General features: G+C 39.9%; 1 protein-coding gene across 2 annotated transcripts in view; it reads left to right on the top strand.

The window, feature by feature from the left end:
* Positions 1-20,610, top strand: part of LOC132405011 (WD repeat-containing protein 7) — a 574,145-nt gene that overhangs the window by 454,582 nt on the left and 98,953 nt on the right. For both annotated transcript variants that reach the window (XM_059989685.1, XM_059989684.1), the window contains 2 exons: positions 12,919-13,036; positions 20,443-20,592. In XM_059989685.1, the coding sequence (XP_059845668.1) occupies positions 12,919-13,036; positions 20,443-20,592 (268 nt within the window). The remainder of the gene's footprint in view (positions 1-12,918; positions 13,037-20,442; positions 20,593-20,610) is intronic.

The raw sequence follows: 20,610 nt of genomic DNA, 5'->3' as shown, positions 1-20,610 counted from the left end.
AATGGGATTGAGAGGGATAATAAATAGAATGGCAGGAGCAAGCTTGATAGACCGAATAGCCTATTTATGCATCTTTGTCTCATGGTCTTATAGTGAGATGTGTTTTCCATCTACTTCATCAAGCATTGGGTAGTATTAGTGAGGTAATTCTTTTTTCTCTGTGACAATTTGATGTTTTTCTACTATATTACAATGTTAGAGTACACAGAGTTAGGGTAATATACTAATATGGATTAAGGATTGATTATGGATAGAAAAAAAAGGGAAACAAATCTAATGTTGGCTCACTGTACCTGAAGTTGTACCTTCTACCCACCATATATAACAACAGTTTGGCTAAGGGAGGAAATGTCCCTTTATATTCTCCTCCCAACTGACTGATTATGCAGAGTCAGTTAGGAGGAGAATTTTAAGGAACGTTAAAGCAAGGGGATTGGGCAAGAACATAGCAGATGCAACATAACGTTCAAAGTCAAGGTTCAACATGTACTACCCTGAGATTTATTTTCTGGCAGGCATTCACAGTAGGACAAAGAAAACAATAAAATCAATGGAAAAAAAAACTACACACAAAGACTGACAAGCACCCAATGTACAAATGAAGACCAACAGTGCAAAAATAAATAAATAAATAAATAAATAAATAAATAGATGTGTCACAGAGACCCTGAAAATGAGTCCATAGGTTGTGTTTAGTAATCAGTTCAAAACTGAGGTGAGTGAAGATATCCATGCTGGTTCAGGAACCTGATGGCTGTAGGGCAATAACTGTTCTTGAATCTGCTGGTGTGTGACCCAAAACTCCTGTATTTGCTTCCTAATTACATCAGTGAGAATAGAGCATGGCCTGGATGGTGAAGGTCCTTGATGATGGAGACTGCTTTCTTGTGGCAATACTCCTTGTAAGTGTCCTCAATGATGGCAAACTATGAAGTTACCCACCTTACTGCTTAAGACAGAAAGGCAGAGAGGCTGAGTAGTGTTTATGTTTAAAAGTTCCCAAGTAGCCTTGTACACCCAAAAGCCAAAAGGCATGAAAACAAAATGGCACCTTGGCCTTCAGTACAAAAAGATTTGAGTACAGAACTAAGTATGACCGTTACAAACAGATGGGACCATGATAAGACAGCTCTTGGCATATGTTGTATTGTCTGGTTCTCCTTGTCTAAAGATATAATTGTCTGAATAGGAATGTAGGAAAGATTGACTAGATTATTTCCAAGGATAGTGGGTGTACCTGCTGGAGGAGAGATTCGGTCAACCAGGCCTTTATTCTCTAAGCTTTATAAGATTGCGAAGAACATAGAACAATACAGCACACAAGCAGGCCCTTTGATGTCCATATTCTCACATTCATCCTAATAGAAACATAGAAAACTTACAGCACAATACAGGCCCTTCAGCCCACAAAGTTGTACCAAACATGTCCCTACCTTAGAAATTACTAGAGTTCCCCATAGCCCTCTGATTTTGTAAGCTCCATGTACCTATCCAAAAGTCTTAAGAGACCCTATTGTATCCGCCTCCACCACCATCACTGGCAGCCCATTCCACGCACTCACCACTCTCTGAGTAAAAAACTTACCCCTGACATCTCCTCTGTACCTACTCCCCAGCACCTGAGATGTGTGTCCTTAAAAGTCCTTAATGTTTCATTAAAACTTAAAAAAGGTCTTGCATTACATGTCAGACGGATGCAAGGAGATAGTTGTCCTTGATGGAGAGTCTAAAATTGGGTGACAGTGGGGCAGAGATTACAGTTTCAGGATAAGAGGTAGGTAGGACACTTTGGAAAAGGTAGAAATGTCTTCAAATAGAAGATTGTGATAAAAAATTCAGATTCAAAAGATTGTCGTGTCCAGTTGTTCCTAGTGTTTGTGTTCTTATTTCATGACTTAAGCCTGATACCCTTAAGCTTAACTAGTAAATGAAAAAGGCAACTTTTGGAGTTACATGATGGGGACAGGAGGATCCTTTTGTGGAGAATAAACTAACCTCTTCAGAAGCTGATGCCTCAAAAAGGTGACATCCGTCATTAAGGACCCAATTACCCAGTACAGTGTAATGGGAGATAGAGAGAGCTAGAGAGCCTAAGACTTTTGCACAGTGCTGCATTAATTTTATGTTTTGCATTCTAGAGCTACTGCAAAAAAAAATCATGACAGTTGTGAGTGACGACAAACCTGATTCTGATACGTATCTCTGTTGCAGACTGAGAGTGGGAAGGGGGCAAAAAGAGGGAAATCATGGTTGTGAAAGGGGAAGATAGAGAGGAGAGCGCAGAAAACACCAGAGAAACATTCTGTAATGATCAATAAATTAATTGTTTGGAATCAAAGGACCTTGCCTGATGTCTCAGGGGACAGAGTGTGTCCGCACCCATGCCATCCCCCACCCCTGGCATTCCTTTTCTGTCACCTGTCTCACACCCCTCCCACTGTGCTCCACCCTCACCATTCCCAACATCCTTTGCTCTTGCCAGATTTACAAGCTCACTCTCAGCTCGACATTGACAAATACGGTACAGTGCAACAGTCTTAGGCACCCTATCTATATACTGTATATGTGTGCCTAAGACTTTTGCACAATACTGTATATCTTATTGTAATTTAGTTATCTTTATGTATCACACTGTACTTTTGCCACAAAACAACAAATTTCACAATAAATGCCAGTGATATTAAACCTGGTTCTTAATCTGATTCTGAGAAAGAGCATACAGTAATTATTTGTAGCAAATGGTTTATTACTCCACTCTTCATTCTTTGTACTTCAGTATAAAATGATTAACACAGATAAAATCATTATCTTCCCTTGGTTTGTATAAGTATTTGGCCATTACTGTTTTTATTTTGATATTCAGTAGTTAAATAAATACCTCCATTTAAAAATTGGTTTGTTAACCATTAATAAAAATTTTGAATGTCCAATTCCACATCATTGTTTTACGCGGTCATTATTGTGGCATCCCATGAAGCAGTCAGGAATAGAATCACAAATAAGATTCACAGAAATAAATGAAATAGAATAAAATAAATTATGAAGGATAGATAGTAAGAAGGAAGGGAAAATGAAATAAAATAAACTGCAAGCCTGGATTTGGGAAAATATACTTTGGAAACCATATTTTTTTTAATTTAGCAATTTATTTAATAAAGTCTTAAGACTCTTTGATTATAGAGCTGGAGTACCAGAATGAAGAGTAGCTCCACAATACAATAAAAAAAGACTGCAAAATCTATCTGGTAAATGAAGGCTATTATTAGGAGGGAAGCCCATATATTTAATGAATATAATCATAAGATGGGTTAAGATGAAGTCATTCTTAATTATTTTCCTCTCGTTGCTGATCTGAAGTATCTGTAAAATTAACAGCCTCACATGAAAGATAAATTCTGCATATATCACTTTTGGAGGCAGCTATAATAGTTAATGCTGTAATTTATTTAAAATGTGATGTATATATAGAAGGTACCCAATGAACTTTTGGAATCCAGATTTATTCTTCAAGTGAGGGTGACCTCCTAAGTCATGCATGACAAAGTCATGTGAAATATCAAGGTCTTCCTCTTAAAAGCGGGTAATGCTGTATTCTTCTGCTCATTGTTAACTCATATTGTTTAAGAATGTTTAGAAATTGGAGGAATTCAGTTTATTTTATTTAGAGATACAGCACGTTAACAGGCCTTTCTACTCTATGAGCCTATTCTGCCCAAATACACCTACATGACCAGTTAACCTACTAATCCAAACAATGTGGAAAGAAACCAGAGCTCCCACATGGTCACAGGGAGAACTTGCAACCCTTTACATAGGTCCAAAAAAGTAAAAAGGTTTAAAGGTTCATTTTATTATCAAAATATGTATGCAGAATACAACTCTGAAATTGGTCTTCTCCAGATAGCCATAGAATATAGAAAACCATATAGGTAGTTGAAAGAAAGAAATCAATTCCCCCCACATGAAAAGACAAAGAAACAAAAACAAACAAACTCCAAACACCCCACCCCTCCCTCGCACAAAAACTAACAGATTACCCAAACCCCCAACCCACCGACCAGCAATAAAAAAAATGGGCAGGAACACGAGAGAAAACATAGAACGGAAAAAGGCCAATTTCAGCTACAGTTAGTGTGAACTACAGTCGAGTACATAAATCTTTGAATTTTGAAAACATCTCGGAGAGCATTGAGACCCAATGGCCCCTTCGAGAGCATGACTCAAACTAGCAGCCATCCTAAGAACTGCTTGCTCTTCTCTGCATTTGCCTCAACATTTCAATTTTCCTCGATGCTTCAATCAGTGAGAAATGTGGTTTATCATGGCCCTTTGTCTTTTCTCTGAGTTCCTCCTCTTGGTAGCTCATGCTCATGTTTCGGTCCTAGAATTTTCTTAGGGACAGCAGAGTGCTGGCTCACTCGATCAAACTACAGACTGTAAGTCATGGGCTCCAACAGTTTAAAAAGGTAATTAAGATAAAAAGAATAAGTAGAAGACGTAGAAAAGTTGAAATGATTGACTCTCTGGAAGTTGTCTCCCAAGGAATTGTTGTTCACTGGCACCATCTTGACTGGAACACAGCAACAGGAATTAAACCCACGTCGCTGACGGTGTAATAGTATTAAGCTAACTGCTACATTACTGTGCTGCCCCAAAGCCTCCATACCCTTTCAAATTTAGCATCAAAAGCTCCACTCCTTAATCTTCTTGGCCTTTTGCCACACCATCTCTCTCCTCTGTGTTTATGAAGTATGCAAGATGATGAGAGGCATGGACAGAGTGGATAGCTAGCGTCTTTTCTCCAGTGTGGAAATGACTAATACAAGGTGGAAAGCAGAGAGGGATGTCAGAGTATGATTTTTACACAGAGTGGTGAGTGTTTCAAATGCTCTTTCAAGGGGGTGGTGGAGGCAGATACATTAGGGACATTTAAGAGATTCTTTGATAGGCAAATGGGTGAAGGGAAAATGGAGGACTATGGGGAAGATAAGGGTTAGATAGATCTTGGAGTAAGTTAATGGGTTGGCACAACATTGTGGGCTAGATGGCCTGTACACTGCTACAGTGGTTCATTATTATCACTCGTACCAAGATACAGTGAACACAATGTCTTGTGTAGTGTTCATATGGATCAGATCATTAACAGCGTATCGAAGTAGTACAGAGTAAAACAAAATGAAAGATATCAATCTTAATACACACTGCCTGGTTTATAGAAGCAAGATAATAATTGGAGCATATACATGGGATTATGATAAAATATATCAGAAATTAAAATATTAAACATTTAAAATTTTGGAACTTTTAATCTTTGAGGGAGTAATTATCTATATTTATTAAAATTGGAGTTTCAGCACCAAAGAAGCTATCCAGCTTTAGTTATAATTTAGTACACAGTTATACACTGCGTTACACATTATTCAACAAGGTCCAACACATGTGCACACCAGCAGTGAAGATAGTGTATGACAAGTTGAAGCTTGTGTCAAATCTTTGATTTCATCTGAAAAAAAAAGCCACACCACAGCCTGTGGGTGAGCAGGACATCACTGATTTGCTCATTTATCAGAGATTGTTTTTCATTTTACACAGTAATGGTAGCTTTACCATTGTCACTGCTGGAAATTCCAGTTCATTTAGGCATTGTGGTTTGGGGCTGCTGAGCTGCCTCTCTAAATGCATCAAGTTCATTAATTCAAGGTTCAAGGTTGTTTGATGTCATTTCTAGTACTCAAGTGTGAAGGAGAACAAAATAATTGTTTCTGCAGATCTGAGGTAGAACAAGATAAACATAAAATAAAGAACACAGTAATAATAAAAATTCTACTTATTTATTGAGATACAGCACAGAATTGGCCCGTCCAGCAATCCTTGATTTAACCCTAACTTAATCTTGGCACAATTTACAATGACCAATTAACCTACTTCTGGTACGTCTTTGGACTGTGGGAGAAAACCTACGTGGTCACAGGGGGTACAGACGGGGTGGGAAGTGAACCCAAGTCACTCTAGCTGTAAATTATTGTGCTAACCACTATGCTAGTGTGCCACCCTAGTAAAACACAACTGAAGTTTGTTTAATTTATTATTACTACACATTTTTTCTCAGTGCATGTGACAATAATAATCCAATTCCAGTTTCAATGTACTTATCTATTTCTCTTCTATTCTTATCCTACCAAATACAAGTCCTTGTTTGCGCCGCAGCCAAATTCAAAGCCAAAGTAAAGTCAAAGTAAAATTTATTATCAGAGTACACAAATGTCACCACATACAACTCTGAGATTCTTTATTTGTGGGCATACTTAGAAAATCTATTGAACAGTAGTTGTAAACAGGATCAATGGACAACAAACTGCAAATGCAGATAAATAAATAACAAAAATATTCTTGCAGTCTTGATGAAGGGACTCAACCTGAAATCTCGACTGTTTATTCCTCCTTTTAAATGCTGCCTGACCTGCTGAGTTCCTCCAGCATTTTGGGTCTGTTGTTCTGGATTTCCAGCATCTGCAGAATCACTTGCATCACTATATTTTTGCATAGCCCATAAACAACTGCATGTTTAATCTTATCTAGCACTTTTATTTTGTATGCATTTCTCAATTTTAAAACAAAACCTTCCTATGGAAAACTTGGATTCAACTATTGTGCCTGCTGAGAACACACCTGTGAAAATGAAAAAAATTGAGGTTTGAAAGTGCAATCTGTGTACTGTCTTTTCCTTCTTCGCCTTACTGCACAGGAAGTAATTTATTTCTAGTAGTTCCTTTACTAACTGGAAACATCATCAATTTTATAAATATCCTTAAGATGATAAGGTTTCCTGTGTATGTAAAACATCAGGAAACAAATGTATTACTAAACTCCTTGTAGGAATCCAATGCATTTTTTGTCTGAGAAGTTGTAAAATACTCGGAAGTGTTTTTCTTATTAATTTGTAACTAGCTTTAGATAGAAAATGATGTATTACATCCTGGGAGCTTACCGTATGAGAGAGAGGCTACGGGGAAGCCATTGGAATAGCAGATGTATTATGAAGCGTGCTCCTTGCCCCCTTGCTGCCCTGCTGTGCTGTTCCCTTTGTGCCTGATTTACCATGTACACAATAAAAGCATGCAGCTGCCTTGCTTCTGTCTGCGATGTTAAGCATGCTTCACAAGAGAGCTTTTATGTGAGCTCGTGGCTTTTTTTTAATTTCAATTCGCATTTATTGACTAGAAAAACAGCAGGCTGTGTTCATCAGTTTATGTGCATTGACTGAAACGAAATTCAGCACCCTGCCCTGCCACAGCATTAGGGATAATCCCCCTAGAATCCACTGCATTAAGCGTGCTGCATGGAACTGCCTACACATGTGGCTAATCAGAGTTTTGTTAGCTTCCTTTAAGAATGAGGGGGACACTCTTCATCTCTCTGTGTTTAAAAGAATACATCATGCAAACCATTTTCTTCATTTTTTTTCCAAGATGTACCTCAGAAGTGTATTAAAGATGCAGTAATTCTGAAATGTACTCCATCATGGTCATTAAAAGTCCTTGTAAATGCTAGATTTTTACTTGTTGGACTTTAAATGATAGCTCATTAACTCTGTTTTATGCAATGGTCTCCTTCAGCTAATCAATTATTTTGCTGTACTGCATGTTACTAGGCTGGATGCAGGTTATTTGTTATGTACATGATCACTTTCTTTCAGGAAAAGGCCCTGATTCTTAATTTGACTGAAACTACTCTAATTAATAATGTTCAAAGTAAATTTATTAGCAAACTACATATATGTCACCATTTACAACCCTGAGATTCATTTCTTTGTGGGCATACTCATAAATCCATAGAATAATAACTATAGCAGAATCAATAAAAGATTGCATTAACATGGGTGTTCAACCAGTGTGGAAAAGACAACAAACCATGCAAGTACAAAAAGAAAGAATTAACAATAATAATAATTAAAATAATCAATAAATATCAAGAACATGAGACGAAGAAAGTGAGTCCATTGGTTGTGGGAGCAGTTCAATGAGGGGCTGAGTGAAGTTAACCCCTTTGGTTCAAGAGCCTGATGGTTGAGTGGTAATAACTGTTCCTGAAACTGGTGGTGTGAGTCCTAAGGCTTCTGTACCTTCTTCCTGATGGCAGCAGTGAGAAAAAAAAACATGTCCTGGGTAGTGGGGGTCCCTGATGTTCGATGTTGCTTTACTGCGACAGCGTTTCGTGTAGATGTGCTCAATGGTGGGGAGGCCTTTACACGTGATGGATCAGGCGTGTCTACTATTTTTTGTTGGATTTTCCATTCAAGGGCATTGGTATTTCCACACCAGGCTGTGATGCAGCCTGTCAATATACCGTCCACTACATATCTATAGAAGTTTGTCAAAGTTTTAAATGTCATGCCAAATCTTCGCAAACTCCTGAGGAAGTAGAGGAGCTGCCATGTTTTCTTTGTAATTGCACTTACGTGTTCTGAAATAATAACTCTGAGGAATTTCCAGTTGCTGACCCTCTCCACCTCCGATCCTCTGATGAGGACTGGCTCATGGACCTCTGGTATCCTTCTCCTGAAGTCTATAATCAGCTCCTTGGCCTTTGTGACATTGAATAAGAGGTTGTTGCACAACTCAGCCAGAATTTCAATCTCCCTCCTACATGCTGTTTCATCACCACCTTTGATTCTGCCTACAAATCAGAATCAGGTTTAATATGACCAGCCTATGTTGTGAAATTTGTTGTTTTTCCATATTTGGAAATATGGAATTGAAGCTGTGCTTCACCACACAGTCATATGTATTAAACGAGCAGGAGCAAAGCACACAGCCTTGTGGTATTAGTGGTGATGTTTTTTCACAAGGGTATGGCATACGTAATTAAAGATGGAGTTCATGTTTATGTTCATGACGAGATCTGCTTGCATTTCATTTGAAGTTTTTAAGGACTAGAGCATTATTACCAGGGATTGAAAGTGTCCACAATGTGTTTGAGACGAGAGAGGGTTTGATTCTTAGATAGAGTTCCCAGTCCTGCTTTTCTACCCAGCAATCCTTGTGAATGTGCCGTTGTGACCAGTGAATTGACAGACTTGCAATGTTGAGTGCCAGTATCAATTATGTTCATAAAAATCTCCTGAAGATTTTTTTGGAGAATGTTTAATATGACGTAATTTGCAATTTGTCATCCAAGTCACTGAGTAAAATACTTGCTGCTGATTAATCAAGCTGAAAAAAAAAATGTTTCTTTATTTAGTAGCCTGAGACTTTTTGATTTAGGGGTAAGGCATGTAGAGGTCTGAGGAATATGGCATACCCAGCCTGAAAGGGTGGCTGACCTGCTGAATAGGATTAAAGAAGTATAACTCTGCCATGGACGGTCCCAAGTACAGCTGTGAAAGGAGGGGAGGGTTGGGCATGGGGACAGCAACCCCATCCTATAAAAATCCAGAACTACAGAAATTTCAAGGACCCCCATTCCTGTTTGAAGAAGGATCTTCGCCTAGAAGATGTATGAAGTTGTGTGTTGAAAGTGGAAGCCACAGGGATGATCAGCCTTCTGTCAGCCCAGGACAGAGGACTCTGGTGAGTTGCTCTCAGGAGCCTATGGCCCGGTAGGGATGATGGGCTTAAGAAGAAGATTGAAGTATCTAGATGATCTAGATGAGTTATATGAGCTCTTGAATCACAAGCTTGTGGGTGAAGTTGTTTTTCCTTTGTGCCACCTTGATGTACTGTACTTATGGATCAGGAGGTGTTGAATCTGTGGAATTTATTGCCACAGATGGCTGTGCAGGCTAAGTCATTTAGTATATTTTAAGTGGAGTTTGATAGGCTGATTATTATGGGCGTCAAACGTGTCGGGGAGAAGGCAGAGGAATGGAGTTAAGTGGGAAAATAAATCAGTCTTGATTGAATGGTGGTGCAGACTCAATGGGTCAGATGGCCTAATTCTGCTCCCATGTATAATAGTCTTATGCCGGCTTGCAAATATTTTTCACTGTACCTTTGCACATAACAATAATAATCCAATACCAATACTAGACTGCTGGAATGTGAGATTCATACAGGCGCATGCCCTTTGGCGGGTTGTATGTCTCATATATTCAGGCACATTCCTAAACCTAAGGCTGTTGGCCCTGATGCAACAATGTCTAAACAGGAAATTTTGAGGTAGCATGATAGCATAGCAGTTTGTGCAACGCTATTACAGCACAGGTGATCTGGGTTCAGTTCTGCAACTGCCTGTAAGGAGTTTGTTTGTCCTCCCTGTGACCACATGGGTTTCTTCCAGGTGCTCTGACTTCCTCCCACATTCCAAAGACGTACAAGTGTAAAGGGTTTCTTATGTTACTGCGTATGTTAATCAAAATGGCTTCTTTGTTAAGTAAAAGTAGGGATGCTTCTTTGTTATGGTAACTGGTGAGAGAGTGCTTTCTCTCGCAGCTTGTTTGGGTACTGATTACTGATAATGAGAATTGTATTCATTTGTTAACCAATTGGGATAGATATTATTCTTTCTTGTGGGTCTGTGAGCTGTGGTTTCGCGGATTTTTGGGGGCGTTGGAGAGATCACGAGGAAGGTGGATGTTGCTGGGGAGGAGGACTTTCCATCAAGCTTCCAACCTGATGGCATGAACATTGACTTCTCTAACTTCCATTAATGCCCCTCCTCCCCTTCTTACCCCATCCCTGACGTATTTAGTTGTTTGCCTGATCTCCATCTCCCTCTGGTGCGTCCCCCCCCTCCCCCTTTCTTTCTCCTGAGGCCTCCTGTCCCATGATCCTTTCCCTTCTCCGGCTCTGTATCACTTTTGCCAATCACCTTTCCAGCTCTTAGCTTCATCCCACCCCCTCCAGTCTTCTCCTATCATTTCAAATTTCCCCCTCCCCCCACTACTTTCAAATCTCTTACTATCTTTCCTTTCGGTTAGTCCTGAAGAAGGGTCTCGGCCCGAAACATCAACAGTGCTTCTCCCTATAGTTGCTGCCTGGCCTGCTGTGTTCCATCAGCATTTTGTGTGTGTTGTTGTTAATTAAAATTACATCTTTTTGCTGAGGGACTGTAGTGTGCAGGATAATTGCTGTAGAGCCAATTGGCTGGATGCCAGGTTGATCTAAGTATTGCTCTAAGCATTAACCTACTAACCTTTGTGAGTCCTGATGAAAGGTCTCGGCTCAAAACATTAACTGTTTAATCCCCTCCATAGATGCTGCTTGGCCTGCTGAGTTCCTGCACCATTTTCTGTGTGTCACATATTTACATAGCAAGCTTCTGGAATTGTAACATTCAGTTGAAAAAAAAACACTTGAAGAGAAAACAGTGATTATGGGGAAGGAACAAAAGTGTAAGAATTGTACAGTTGCCTGTGGTGATCTGTTCCAGAAGACTGGAAAGTGGCTAATGTTGTTCTACTGTTTTAAAGGGGTAACAAACACAAGCCAGGTGACCTCCAGGCTAATCAGCCCGACAACTGTTGTGGGAAAGTTACGGAAGGGAACTTTGAGGGAAAGAATCTTCCAGCATTTGGATGACTGGAGTTTGACTAGTGGAAGTCAACATGAGGTTGCGTTTGACAAACTTCTTAAAGTTTTTTTGAAGAAAAATAATCAAAATGCTGGATCAGGGTGGGGTGGCGGATGCTGTCTATATGGACTTCAACAAGGAGTCGTGCGATAGGCTGGGCTGGGAAGATTTCTTATTTCTTGCTATAGAATCCATAGCAAATAAGTTGGCTCAGAGGGTGGTGGTTGAAGGTTGTTTCTTGGAACGGGTCCCAGTGGTATGTAGCAGGGGTTGGTGTTGGGACCCTTGTTATTTGTTACTTATATAGATGATTTGAATGTGATTGCACAAGACTTGATCAGTAAGTTTGCAGGTGACACAAAATTAAAAGCTATTGATAGTGAAGAAAGTAATTGTAGATTATTGTAGCTACAATTGTAGCTGTGCCAGTAATATTAGTACCATGGAACCATGCCTTCAGAAGCAGAATCCTACCAAGTTGGTCAGAAGTGAAAAGATGTCTGGAAGCATCATTGTGGTCAGTCTCACAAAAGACTCCACCCAAGTTAAGAAGTATGAGGAGGGATAATTTACCCCTGTCACAATTGCATTGGATCTCAATTGGTGATTCTTAAGTACTGTAATAAGATACAAGTTGGGTGCAATATTAGGACACACTTGATGAGTATGTGATAATGGTTGTATTAATCAAATAATTTTATTAAACCAATGGGTTTTGGTATCATTTATTTCTGTTTAAACTGCAAAATGATTGTATTATTAACAAATGTTACTGTAACACAGTTGAGAAAAATAGCTTTCTGTATTAATCTAAAATATTAAACTATTTTAAATAAATTCTGGGGACAAGAAGGTAGCAGTTAGCAAGATGCAATTATAGCATGGAGTGTTTGAGTTCAATTCCAGTGTCCTCTGTAAGGAGTTGGTAAATTCCTTCCTGTGTACACATGGGTTTCCGCCAGGTGCTCCCACAGTCCAAAGTCATAGCAGTTAGTAGGTTAATTGGTCATTACAAATTGTCCTGTGATTAGGCTAGGGGTAATTTAGTGGGTTGCTGGGCAGCACAGATCGGTGAGCCAGAATGGCCTGTTTCACACTGTATCTCTAAATAAATATAAAACAACTATTCAGGTTCTAAGAATTCAGTTGGATATTCACTAATACAATACCATAGTCTATTACTGATTTGCTTTTTGATAAGCAGAATTCTATATTTAGTAATGTATAATTTTAACTCTGTAGGTGAACCAGGGACCCACAGATCTTAATCAAACTCCATTGTTGTACTGCACTATTTTCAAAGCTTGATTCCATTGACTTGAAAGTGCATTATGAACTGATAATCTTTTCAGTCTGTGATTCTCAATGTGTCTCTTTCCTTTTTCGCCCTTGTTTGATCCTGTTTAGCATCACAGTGGGACTGCCACTCACCCCGGCAGCTGACTCCGCCCGGTCAGCACGTCATGCCCTGTCACTCATTGCTACAGCCAGACCACCAGCCTTCATCACTACTATTGCACGTGAGGTGAGTCATTCTGCTGTGTCCTAACAGTCTATCATTGTTAAGCAGTTCTTATAATTCTCTCTTCAGTGGCAAACCTTCAAGGTGTCTGGGAGAATCATGTTTAATTTATTTTACCTAACAATAGGCATGGCTGTGTGAAAAAAAATCATGTTAGTTTTAAGAATTTCTTAAGATTACTTTACTCACCAGATAGAATATGAAACAAAATCACATATATCTTGGATTTCTGTTTTGCATTTGTGTTTATGGTTTGGAGCAGAGAAAATGAATCACATACTAAAGCACACAGCACACTGAACCTGTAGGTAAGTGTTCTGAACATAAAGCTGGTGAAAAGGAAATAGCACTCAAGGTTCTCTTTGAATAGCAGAAAATAAACAGCAGGCTTTTGAGAATAATTCCTGATTTTAAAAAATTATTCTACACTTTTTTGAATTTCTAATCTGTAAATATTTATCATTTCATTCCCCATCTGTTTCATTATTCAAGTTTGTTTATTGTCATTTCAACTGTACACAAGGTACACAACACAGTACGTATAACTCACACACAACACATAAGTTAATAGAGTGGATTCCAGTTAATTGGACCATCAGTTAATCTGGGCAGCTGCTTATTTGGGACAACTCTTAAAGATCAAAAATTGATCAAGAAAATAGCCTGGATTCCCTTTATTTATTTGGGACATTATGTTGCTTAATAGGGACAGGAGACTGTTGCTGAACAGTTTCTAACTAGTGTCAGTTGTATGTGGCCATTAGACTGTACACCGTGCTTAGAGCAAACAGTTTTCAAGTAGCATCAGTTGCATGTATTTGTATTCATAAAGCAGAAGACAAGCTGCATTGTGTTTGACTGCAGACTGCGGGGACTCAGGGACTTGGACTTTTTTTCTAAGTGACTGTATTCTACTGTTATGTATTTATATGTGCTTGTGATTTATATGTGCCTTGTGCTGTGTATGGGGTGTTGGTACTGTGTTTTGCACAATGGGCCTGAGTAACACTGTGTCATTCATGAGTCTTCATGTTTAGTTGAATGACAATTAATCTTGAAATTGAACTTGCTAGTGAAATGTTGGTGGCAGCAGATGGCAGTGAGTTGGTTTGGAACGAAGCTGCCAAAGTAATGTCACTGTAAATATCCCAGCTTCAAGGCTACTCTTCCAAACAACTTTGTGAAATGTTGTTTACAGGAATTGAGTCAGTTCCTCCCTTGGAAAACTTTTTAAAAATTATTGAGGTAATTTGTAATAAAGTTACATTTTGAATATCTACAGTTCTAGAGGTGCTTAAGGCTTTTAACAGCCCTGATCAAAGCTTGAAAATGAATTCTGTTGAGGCAGCTCTATAAAATTCTTGTTAGATCACACTTGGAGTATTTTATTTAGATCATTATAGGAAGGATGTGGAAGCTTTAGAGAGAGTACAGAAGAGGTTTCCTGGGATGCTGCTTGGACTTCCACATTCCAAGATGGCGGCGCGACGCAGCTAGCAGCGGCCACTCCAGAGCTGATTATCTGTTATTTGTGAAGTGGGGTGCCGTGCGCAATCATAATCAATTGAAAACGGATGTGGGAGCACGGAGGAACTTCGGGAAATCTCCAGGAAGACACTCTTTATTGCTGCTGCTGTGAGGTCCGGGACTCTGCTGGGAAGAACAGGCCCCCAGTCCTCGGGGTAGCATTGCCGATGGTTGTTGGTGGGGCCGTCTTAATACACTTGGCAGAGGATGGTGCTCAGAGAAGCTGTGCCAGAGGGGATGGTTGTCGGCTCGGAGGTTCGATGGACTCGGAGTCCGCTGCGGTCAGGTCGCTTTTGGTGTGTGCTGCGTCTGCGAAGCTGGGTTCGACGGAGCTTTCAATATGTGCTGCATCTGCGAGGCTGAATCGGGCGGCGCCGTGGAAGTCCATAGCGGGACTTCTTCTGCCGCCGGCGTGGGATGACGAGTCTGTCGGGGACCCTGAGGACTTATGGAAACTGTGTGGTGGTTTATTTTGAACTTATAGCCTTTTAACATCTTTGGACTATTTTTACTGTGCCCATGGTCTGTTTTTTATCTAATTATGGTATTGTTTGCACTGTTGTAACTATATGTTGTAACTGTATGGTTTTGTGCAGGTCTTGTAGCTTTAGTTTTTGGTCTTGTTTGTCTGGTGGATTTGGAGCTCCTTTCCGGGGAACACGCTAAGACGGTAGCACGATATTAATACGCAGCAGCCTTTCTGGACTCTGGATGGGGGATTGCCAAACGTTATGTGGATTTTCTGGTGTAGTCTGTTTTGTCATATGCTTTTGTTATATCATTCTGGAGGAACGTTGTCTCATTTTTTAACTGCATTGCATTTGTGGTTTCTAAATGACAAATAAACTGAATCTGAATCTAAATCTGACTTGAGGGCACGTCTTATGAGGAAAGGTTAAGCGAGCTTGGGCTTTTCTCTTTGGAGCAAAGGAGGATGAGAGGTGACTGGATAGAGAGGTACAAAATGCATAGATCGAGTGGATGGCTGGAGTCTTTTTCACACGGCAGAAATGGCTAATACAAGGGGACATAATTTTAAGGTGCTTGGGGGAACATATAGGGGAATTTCCAGCATCTGCAGATTTCTTCATGTTAGGGGAATGTCACAGATATGTTTTTTGCAGAGTGGTAGGTGTGTGGAATGTACTGCCAGGGTGGTGGTAGAGGCAGACACAATAAGGACATTTAAGAGACTCTTAGATAAGCTCACAGAAGAAAGGAAAATTGGGGGCGGGGGGAAGGATTAGAATAATCTTGAAGCAACTTTGAAAGTTAACACAGTATTGTGGGCTATAGGGCTTGTACTATGTTGAAATGTCTATGTTCTATTCCTTATGGAAACTTCCCTGGGGAGTTTCTGCACTTTGCTTACACAGAGAACGTGCCTGCTTTGGGCACTCTTCTTGGTCATACTGTCCATTTAACTGGGACCACTTGAGAGCTATATCCCACTGCTTCCTCTTGTCCCATCATCAGTGTCCATTCATGAAGGTTCAGTGCTCCCCTGCCTTTGATTACATTGTAACATGTTCTTCGGAAACTGACTACAGAGTAGTGTACCTGCAAGTGAAATACATGCAAGAATAAGAACCTGCACAGATTAATTGAATACACTCATGTTAAACCAACTGTTCAAGTCAACTCAAGTCACTTTTATTATCACTTCGACCATAACTGCTGGTGCAATACATTGTAAAAACGAGACGGCATTTTTCAGGACCATGGTGTTACATGACTCAGTACAAAATCTAGACTGAACTACACAAAAAAAAACAACACAGAGAAAGCTACACTAGACTACAGACCTACATAGGAATACATAAGGTGCACGAAAACAGTGCAGGCATTACAATAAATAATAAACAGTACAATAGGGCAAGGTGTCAGTCCAGGCTTCGGGTATTGAGGAGTCTGATAGCTTGGGGGAAGAAACTGTTACATAGTCTGGCCATGAGTGCCCGAATGCTTCGGAGCCTTTACCCAGACGATAATGACAACAATGTTCCCTGAACATTGCAACTGGCAATCTCAGTCTTTATGGACTTTCATAAGTAACTTTAGCTTAACCCATTGCATGGTTATAATGTTATTAAAAGACTTTAAGGGAATTTCTAGGCTATTGTTTTCCATTTGGTTTCCTCCCACAGTCCAAAGATGTACCAGTTAGTAGATTAATGGTCATTGTAAATTGTCCTGTATGCTAAATAGGTGGGTTGCTCGGCGGTGCAACTCGTTGAGCTGGAGAGGCCTTGTCCATGATGTATCTCTAAGTAAATAAATTAAATAAGATGTAAAGCCAGGTGGTGATCATTCACTGTTTTCTTCAAGCCAGTTCTTAGTCCAAAGTCAGTAGATTAACAAACTTTAAGAGATTCTGCAGATGCTGGAAATCCAGATCAAAGAGCGCTCTTTCCATGCCAGTAAGCAGAGTTATTGAACATAAAACAGTACCAGTTAGAAATTTTAGCTAACAAAATGTACAGCTTCTGCCTCGTATGGCTAAGTATTACATCATGATTTTTAAACACCAGATAGTTCAAATTTTCAAATTGTTAGTGCTGTTTAACTGTTCATCAAGATTGTACAAAACTCTTTGCTGCCTTGCACAGTATACCAATTTTCTGCTGACTTTTAATTCAATCCATATTCAATGATCATTTCAGATTGATCACGATAACTGGATCCCAATACATCCCAATTTCCTACCAGCTCTTCTAATTGATTTGGCATTTTCTGAGACTTTGAAAGTGAATGGCACCTTTCACAATCAGTTACTTTCATTTATCATTATTCAGTGTATAAGGAACGGCATATACTCAGTGGCTGATTTATTAGTTACCCCTGTACAGCTGCTTTTTAATGCAAATATCTAATCAGCCTATCATGTGGCGACAACTCAGTATATAAAAGCATGCAAGCATGGTCGAGAGGTTCAATTGTTGCTCTGACCAAACATCAGAATGGGGAAAGATTTGGTCTAAGTAGCTTTGACTGTGGAATGATTGTTGGTGCCATATGGGGTAGTTTGAATATCTCATCTTGAATTTTCATGCACAACACTCTCTCTCTAGAGTTTACAGAGAATGGTATGAAAAACAAAAACATCTGGTGAGTGGCAGTTCTGTGGCTGAAAACAATGAGAGAGATCAGGGGAGAATGGACAGACTAGTTCAAGCTGACAGGAAGGTGACTATGTGTTAAGGATATAATGCTGAGGCTTTATAAAGCATTGGTCAAACTGCACTTGAAGTAACGTGAGCAATTTGGGCCCCTTATTTACGAAAAAATGTGCTGGCACTGAAGAAGGTCCAGAGGAAATTCGTGAAACTAATTCCAGGAATGAAAAGCTTAACATATGAGGAATATATGATGGCTCTGGGTGTGTACTCGCATGGAGTTTAAAGGAATGAAGAGAGATTTCACTAAGATCTCTCCACCATTGAGCACATCTCCACCACCTAGGCCATGCTCCCTTCTCATTGATGTCATCAGAAAAACATACAGGAGCCTCAGAGCCCACACAGCCATGTTCAGGAACGGTTACTAGCCCTCAACCTTCAGGCTCTTGAACCTGTTACGCCTGCAGCCCCCTCCTTTGTGAGAATCGCAAGATCACTATTGGGTTGAGTCAGGAGACCCAGGAAATGAGAGAGAGACGTGCGGAATGTCTTGTTCCCCCGGCAATTTAAAGCTACGGGACATGGTCATTGTCTCTTGGAGACGAACTTGTGGATTGGAAATACTATGCTACGTGGAAGCCCTCAGGCAAAGTGGGCTGGTTGAGGGAGGGATTGCATCACCCCCAACCTGATTGACATCTGCGACCCTGTGAGTCAGGATAAAAGAGGGTCTGTGGGAACAGCCCCTCAGACGCACCAGAAGAAACGCTAGCGATCCCGTAATAGCGGGAGCCATTGGAAGGAGGCCACGTGCGTTCAGTTCCGTTGCCTGGGACTGGTGGCTGTACCATGGAAAACAGCTTTTAGCTAACAACGGGGAAACCAACTCCCCCCCCCCCCCGCCCCCCGCTCCCGACTCAAAGGATTGGCATCATAAAAGACCTGGGCAAGTTTAACCCGTCTCTCTCTAAAACAAAAGAAACGCTGCAGCTTCAAAGATCTAACAGTGACTTTTATATTTCCATCGGACAATACATTATCCCCTAGACAATGATAGAGCTATTTCTTATTGATTATTATTATATCCGCGCTTTTAGATTTAGTATTGACGACGTATATTATCTGTATGTTTGCATTAATCTTACTTTTGTGCTCCTTTATCAATAAATACTGTTAAAAATAGTACCATCAGACTTCAATGGACCTCTCTATCTTTGCTGGTAAGTGACCCAGTTACGGGGTTACATAACAAACCAGTGGGGATAACCTCAATCAACTTCACTCACCCCATCACTGAACTATTGCCACAACCTATGGACTCACTTTCAAGGAGTCTTCATCTTATGCTTTCAATATTTATTGCTTATTTATTTATTTTTCTTTTGTATTTACATAGTTTGTTGTCTTTTGCACATTGGTTGTTGTCCATACTGTTGGGTGTATTCTTTCATTGATTCTATTGTGTTTCTTCGATTTATGGAATATGCTCATATGAAAATTAATCTGAGGATTATATATGGTGGCATGTGTGTACCTTGATAATAGATTTACTTTGAACTTTGGAATTTAAAACCTATTAAATATTAACACATACAAACAAGCTGGATGAACTCAGCAGGTCGGGCAGCATCCGTTAAAATGAGCAGTCAATGTTTCGGGCTGAGACTCTTCATCGAAGGGTGGAAAACATTGACTGCTCATTTTAACGGATGCTGCCCGACCTGCTGAGTTCATCCAGCTTGTTTGTAAGTGTTTGACCACAGCATCTGCAGTATACTTTGTATTAAATATTGAGGAGCCTGGAACTAATTCAGAGAGGCCTAGATAGAACGATATGGAGAGGATGTTACCTATGGCGGGGGAATCTAGGAAAGAGGGCACAGCTTCAGAATGGAGGGATATCCATTTATAACAGAGATGAGGAAGAAATTCTTTAGTCAGAGGGTAGTGAATCTGTGGAATTCATTGCAATCGATGGCTGTGGAGGCCAAGTCTTTGGGTATATGTAAAGCAAAGGTTGTTAGGTTTTTGATTAGTCAGGGCAGGAGTATGGGTTTGAGAGGGATACTAAATCAACCATGGTGGAGAAGTCTCAATGGGCCAGGTGGCCTAATTCTGCTCCTATATCTTATGGATTTATGGTCAGTGCCTATTTTATTAGGTACAGGAGGTTTCTTTGTGCATTTTGCCCTCACACACAGCGCAGACAAACCCTCTGGGCTGAAGGAAAAGGAGATTTTTGAGTTTGAAGCCTGAGTGATTTCCCTAGAAAAGCAGTAAGCAAGTAACCGTAACTTGCCTCACCCTCACCTCAGCTCTGAACTGATTCCTCAACCTATGGGCTAACTTTCAAGGACTCTTCAACTCATGTTCTCAGTATTATTTGTTTATTTATTTATTGACTATTGTTATTTTTTTCAATGACTCTATTGAATTTCTTTGTCCTACTGTGAATGCTCACAAGAAAATTAACCTCAAGGTAGAATATAATGATATACATACTTTAAACTTTTTAACTTTGAAAAGAACCCATGTGACACAAATGCTTTTAGCCCCATTCCAGAGATATTGATGAGTAATATTTTGTTATTGTTGAGCTCACCAGAGGAGATATAAGTTGGAGATGGAGTGGAAGAAAAGAAAAAATGTAAACCATGTTGTGACACATTTTTAAAGTAAAAAGACTTACTTTCCAGAACACAATGATGCCTTCTCATGAATAAACCCACTGAAATATTTATTTTTGATCTGATTCCTCTGTAGGTCCACAGGCATACGGCTTTAGCAGCCAACACTCAGTCCCAGCCTAATGTACACACCAGCATACTGGCTCGTGCAAAGGGTGAAATACTCAGAGTGATTGAGATACTAATTGAAAAGATGCCCACAGATGTTGTGGACCTTCTTGTAGAGGTAAGTGAAGAAAGTTAA

Source organism: Hypanus sabinus, chromosome 14, assembly GCF_030144855.1.
Source record: "Hypanus sabinus isolate sHypSab1 chromosome 14, sHypSab1.hap1, whole genome shotgun sequence".
Classification (NCBI taxonomy): domain Eukaryota; kingdom Metazoa; phylum Chordata; class Chondrichthyes; order Myliobatiformes; family Dasyatidae; genus Hypanus; species Hypanus sabinus.
The sequence above is the reverse complement of the archived record's forward strand: the minus strand, read 5'-3'. Positions and strand labels throughout refer to the sequence as shown.